The sequence below is a fragment of the Parasteatoda tepidariorum genome, chromosome 7, assembly GCF_043381705.1.
Source record: "Parasteatoda tepidariorum isolate YZ-2023 chromosome 7, CAS_Ptep_4.0, whole genome shotgun sequence".
Taxonomy (NCBI): domain Eukaryota; kingdom Metazoa; phylum Arthropoda; class Arachnida; order Araneae; family Theridiidae; genus Parasteatoda; species Parasteatoda tepidariorum.
In genome coordinates this window covers 30,929,785-30,936,437 of record NC_092210.1, presented here as the reverse complement: position 1 = coordinate 30,936,437, position 6,653 = coordinate 30,929,785, and the positions used below count along the sequence as shown (strand labels likewise).

The 6,653-nt window shown below is 27.4% G+C and overlaps 1 protein-coding gene across 1 annotated transcript in view; it reads right to left on the bottom strand.

The window, feature by feature from the left end:
- The window catches only part of LOC107457075 (uncharacterized), a 12,407-nt gene extending 8,517 nt beyond the window's left edge, over positions 1-3,890 (bottom strand). Inside the window, exon 1 of the mRNA XM_016075134.3 lies at positions 3,734-3,890. Coding sequence (XP_015930620.1) covers positions 3,734-3,770 — 37 coding nt within the window. The 5' untranslated portion in view covers positions 3,771-3,890. The remainder of the gene's footprint in view (positions 1-3,733) is intronic.
- Between the last annotated feature and the right edge of the window lie 2,763 nt (positions 3,891-6,653).

Below are 6,653 nucleotides of genomic sequence, written 5' to 3'. Positions count from 1 at the left end.
TTTTTACGTCTGATTAAGAACTATAAGAATGATAAAAAAAGAAACAATATGAAAGTTTTTATTTCAATGTTAAGAATTCTCAAAATCGTTTTTTTATCCTAAGAATTCTTTATTTTCCGTTTTTTAGTTTATAATTTTTTGATAAAAATTTTTCTCAAAATAGTTTTTTTGAAAAATTGAATGGTATAACATTATGTGTTAATGTATACTTCTTGTATATTCCAATGTTTGAAGTAATATGATTCAGAAAAGTATGGAATAAAAATTCGATACTCACGTATTAACGCCACCGCCGCTACAGATTTGACGGTTTTTAAGTGCCTCCAATCTACACTTAAAATTTTTGCGACAGTTCATAACATAAAACACTTTATTTAAAATCAAAATAGTCAATCGGATTTCGGTGGAAAATGAACCGATAGAGAGTTTAACATAGATTCAAAACAATCATATCGCCATATGAACTCTGATAAATAAGATTCCAAATGAAATAACATTTCCAAAACGTACTTTTACCAAGATAAAGTTTCATGTTGTGGGAATTGGTACATTTTCGTTTTTTCGGTAAAATATTTCCCTCCTGAAAAAATAAAATTGCATCTTGTTTTGTTTTTGGCAAATCCCAAAGACGAATTTTCGTAGCACTAAAAATGGCGACAAAAAAGAATTGTTTTTTTGTTTTTGTTTCGTCAGCGCTCTTTATTTTACGTTTCTTAGTTTCTAAATAATGATTTTTATTGAAACTTGAAATTTTTTGATAAAAATTGTTGTCAAAAAACTTTGCTTACAATATTAAATTTCATAAAATTATGAGGCTTATGTATATTTTTTGTTCATTTTAATTTTTGAAGTAATATGATTCTTAAAACTATAGAATGTAAAGTTCAAATGGGCCTTTCATGTTATATCATTAAATTTAGTAATACTATTTCTCGGGCATTATGCTTTAACTCTTATAAGAATATACATATTTTTTTCTGCTAATGAACAAATATTTTTCTGATGTGTTTTGGATATTCCTTCTCGAATAAAAAGAGATACCATTTTGTTTTCGTTTGCATAAGAAAGAATATCAAGCATTTTTCTTTTTTAAATTTAATTAGCCACAATAAAGAAGGAACGTTGCAATGCTACGTGCTACATTAACATCGTCTCTAGAGTAACTGAATGACTGTTCATATAGAAATCGCAGGTATTAGTCTCATACAACAACGCCCCCTATAGTTCGTTGCGATCGCGAATTGCCTTTAGAATTTTTATTAATTTTATGCTGATGACAACCAAAACAATATGGAAATCAATGTGGGAGAACTAGATCCTACCTTGTTATTTTTGACCAATAAAAATGCATCGACAACAATGGAAAACTGAATTGGACCATTACGTAATGTTATGGAGAGATAAAATTATTCTTCGGTTTCTTCTGTGACAAAAATTAACTGCCAATGAGTTACTACTTAAGACTTACTAATTACTGAATTACGCCTTATTAAACTTCTTATATAATTATAAATATATAAAATTATTCTTAGGTCTCATCTCCTGAGACATAAATTAACTTTCAATTTAAAATGTATACTGATCATTCAGCTTCTTATAGTATTAATAAAAGAAAATGTCTTCTGTTCAATATTTATATACAGTGCACTCCCGATTATCCGTGTTAATCACCGGAACAGGTCGCACGGACAATCGAAAAACACGAATAATCCGAAAACGCCTTTTATTAGAGAAAAATTCAATATCACCACGAAAAATATAAAAATTACTGACATTTGCATGCATATTTCCTTATTAAAAATGTATAATGCGTCTTCGCCATACATCGATACACATATTTTACGAACTGCAGTAATGTCACTGTAATCAAATCCTCCCATATAATCTAATAAAGTTTCCACAGTGCAGCAGAATGAGAAAATGTATTTCATTCATTTACTACATCTTCTGCATCAGTTACTATCATCACTATTTGATTTAACAACATAATGATGTCTTCATCAGTCAAATACTGGAAGCCAGGATCACATGCATCACTTTGAAACCAATGATCTAAATTTTCTTCATCAAGAATTTCGAAACCTTAGATTTCTTTTGCTTGTTCGAGAATACTGTTATCATATTTTTCTTGAACATCTGAAGAGGATTGTTCATCAAGCGGTATGATCTTTCTCCAAGATCGTGATAACGTAGACAATTTTACCTTCGACCATGTTACTGATATTCCATATACTGCAATCCAATAACGAATATTGCTTCCAAAAACTTGGTAGTGTTATAACTTCATGAATCAAGTTTTTTTAATCTTGAAAATGTTTCCCTTTATATTTTTTGTGAGACTCCGGAATGGTCACGGATAATCCGCAAACCGGATAATCCGTGAACGGATAATCGAGAGTGACTGTACTTAATTTATTAATATTCCAAAGTTGACTACGAAGTGAAAAATATTTATCCACAAACATAATCGATTTTTATATGTATTATATTTCCTATACTACTTTAATTTCTTTTTATTCACACATTTTTACCCATTGAGGAAAAGGGTGTTGTTTTAGGTTTTTCATGTCTGTACAATTTTTCCAACTAGATCAAATTCAACACTATAATCACAAATAAAGCGATTTAAGAATCATAAAAATTCTGGCTAACAAAATCATTACTGAAAAAGCACCTCAACAAGAGTAATTAAAAAAGGCAGGCGATAATTTTGCGTTTTGTTTTCATCAGGGTGTTTTTTTTAATGTTTTAACACAGCATTAGGTTAAAATATTTTTATGCTCTCAATAAGATGAGCTTATTCATAACTACTGCCCTAGCGGCGATTTAAGAATAAATATGAATACTGAAAGGGAGGAAGGAAAATAATTTTGTGACGCAATAAGAAATGTCTATTGGTTGGAATTGAAAATCATACCTGTCCATTTAATAGCAAGAGGACAAACATCAATTGATCTCATTTTTATAACCCATGATTTGAAGTATGGTGGTGTTTATTAAAATATAGCCAGAAAAAAAAATTTTGCTATGTAACGAGACATCGCAATAAATCTATAGCAATTTTTTCTCTCTCATAAATAATTCGCATTACAGTAAATCTTATAAATTTTTGCTAATTAACAAATATTTCCATTTCTAAGTAGATTAATAAGTTAATTGGTAAAACATTTTTTGCTTATGCACTAATCAGATTAATTTTTAAGTATTAAATAGCAGCCTACTTGTACTATGTGAAGTAAACATTTCATTTTCATTATCATTTTTATTAAAAATGATAATCACTATGAAAATATTTTCAATATCATTAATTTAAGATGGCATTCCAATTGAATAATGTAATACTTAATTCAATTTAATATATTAATTTAATTTAATATTTAATTCAATTTAATATTTTAATTTAATTTAATATTTAATTCCATTTAATATTTCAGTTCAATTTAATATTTCAATTCAATTTAATGTTTTTTTTTAACTCAAGTTAAGTTTTAAATGGTTTAAGAATTTTCGGTTTTGTATTTTTGTTTTAGTATTTGCAGAATAACAATAAATTATGTACAATTAATTGCACATTTTAAATACTTGCATGAAAGAAAGCAATGTTTGAAAATACTTAAATTTAAAGAATTGTCTTAAATAAAAAATTGAAGTTAATTTACTTAAAATGAGATATTAACTTTTTCATATAACATAATTAAAATTTATTTAAAGAAATTGCTCAAAAATTTCTTACCAATTAGAAAAAACAGGAATATAAATTTTGAATACATAGCGTAGAATTTTGGTAGCTCGTCTAATGCGGTAGTTAAGCAAAAACTTCTTATCACATAAATACTTTTTTTTATTGTTTTCTATTTACATTGTATTTTTTTGCCACAGGAAACTATTTCATTATCAAGGAGTTATTAGGGCCACTTGATCACATCGGAAACAGGCTTCCTCAATTAAATTGAAAGTTAGCTGATCCTTGAGATTTATCTGATTTATTTGACTAATTAAAATTGTCGTTATTTTTTTTTCTACTTCCTATAAAGTAAAGTATTTTATTCCTTTTCTAATTAATAAATGCAACCATAATTGTTTATATTGACTATTTTAATCTACAAATTGTTATTTTTTATTTTAATTCGAGCTGCAAGAAATAAACATCTATGTTTCTTAAAGATATATTAGTTCAATGTATTCTTTCCCTGTTTCTTATTCATCAAACATTCGTTAGTGACATTCTAGAGTAAAATTAATATCAATTAAGTTTTTTAGATGTAACAAACTTAATTTTTTAAAGTTGTATAAGCTGTAGCAGAAAAACAATAATAAGCTACAATTATATTAAGATATATGAGCTCAATGCATTATTTCCGGTTTTTAATTCACTAAACATTCGCTAGGGTCACTCTAGAGTGATATTAATATAGATTAATTTATTTAGGTTTAAGAAAACTAAATTTTTGAAAGCTGTATAAGTTGTAGCTGAAAAACAATAATAAGTTGCAATTATATAAAAAAAATCTACAATTATTGATAATTATGATCTTATTTCATCTAGATTAAATTTTTAATATAGTTTAAAAGCAATAATGATTATATTTAATCAATTTCGAAGTAAGTTTTTAATGCAACCAATAATTATGTATTTCTTCTTAATTGTTCGTCATCCTTCATTTTTTTTCTTCAAAGTCAATATTTTCAATTAAGAACATTTTACTTACAAAATATACTTTATTGTAGTTTTATGTCAGTACATTTTGTTAATTATGTTAATCGTAACCAATAAGCAATTTGCTAGATTTGAAAAATAATAATCTGTTTTTGAAAAAACAAATTGCGTATATATAGCGTGTCTCAATGAGAAGTAATTTTTCTTGTTAACGAGACTATTAACTATTTAAATATGCAACTATTTTTTTATCGCTCTTCCATTAAATTATATCTCATTTTGAAAAATTTCAATATAAATTTTAACATTTTTATCTGACAACCACTAATGTAGTACCTCTTTCGTTCTGTCTTTCCCTCTTTCTCTGTCCATTTTTGCTACTTTTGACATTAACTCAAGAGTGAGCTTATAAAATAAAAATCTCGAAGAAGGAAAACAAAATTTTACATAATGAATAAATAATTGATATTTAAGGTAAAAACAACTAAGAAAAATTCTTTAAAAAGGCATTTAAAATTTCAGTAACTTTCAAACAAGACAGAATTTTGAAAAAAAGGAAAACAAAAAGATAAAAAGGAATTGGTAGGTCAAATTTCAACTCCGTAGTTGCACTTTAATAGCACAGGAGAACAACTCGTTTAGCATTTCTTTTCTACAAGCTTGTTTAACAGTAAATAAATCTCGAACAAGTTATCAAATTTTAAATTTTCATATTCCGCTTTACATCGCTTTGCATTTTTTTTTTATTCCATTATTATCTGTGTCGAGAATTCCCACTATAACTGTCTTCTGCGCATGTTTTTTTGGTGCGCCCACAGCGCCACCAGTTGATGTTAATATCTCGATCTGAGAACAAGCATGTTGAGCTCCGTACGATAATTAGATGTTTAATTGTTTATCTTTTTTTGTTTGTTATATTTCGTTATTAAAGTGATTGTCTATAAAACATGTTAGAGTCTTTTATGACTGAGAAAATTGATGTTTATTACCCTCCAAAATGTGGCAGTCCTGGAGAACGGGGTAAGTAGCACTTACCTTAATTAATATAGAAATAGTTTTCTTCAGTTTTTGCTTAAAAATTGAAATTTGGCGCCCGAACAGGGACTGCCATTAAACGGTAATAAACTATTATTGACATTTATTGACTTTTACCTGATAACGAAATGTTGCATGTTTGAAATAAGACATTAAACACCAATTTAAAGAAATTAAGATTAGCAATTAAGAATAACTATAAATTGACTCACACTTACAGAATGTCTGAAGAAGAATTGAATAAATTGAAACGGAAACGCGGCTTTGTAAGAGCTTCGGTGACAAAGATGATTACTAAAATCGAAACTGACATTCTAAAACCGGACATAAGTGTGGAAGATCTCGAAGAATCACTCGAACTTTTTGGTGAAAAAAGCGAGGAATTAAAAACTATTGATTCTCAGATTGAGGGCTTAATCAAAATCGAGGATATGGAAGAGGAATTTAACTGTATAGAAGAGTACAAAGAAAAAATAACTAAAACAAAATTTAGAACATTAAGATTTATTAAGAATTTAAACAAAGAACTTGATTTAAATAATTCCTTTCAAGAAGCTAATATTTCTCTAAATAGTCCCAATCAGAGTGACATTCAAACCATTGAAAGGGAACGCATAAAGTTACCTAAATTAACTATTCCTAAGTACTACGGAGAAATTTCTGAATGGTTAAATTTTTGGAATTGTTTCAATTCGTCAATTAATGAGAATAAGAACCTCAGTAAACTTGATAAATTCATTTATTTGAGATCATTTTTAGGAGGTCCTGCGTTTAATGTGATTGATGGTTTAGAATTAACCGCGGAACATTATGATCACGCTATTGATTTATTAAAGCAACAATTTGGCGATACAAATATTTTGATTAATGTACACATTGAAAACCTACTCCATACATGCCCATTAAAAAACTCTAATGACGTAAAAAACTTCAGGAACATTTTTAATCACATACAAAAGAA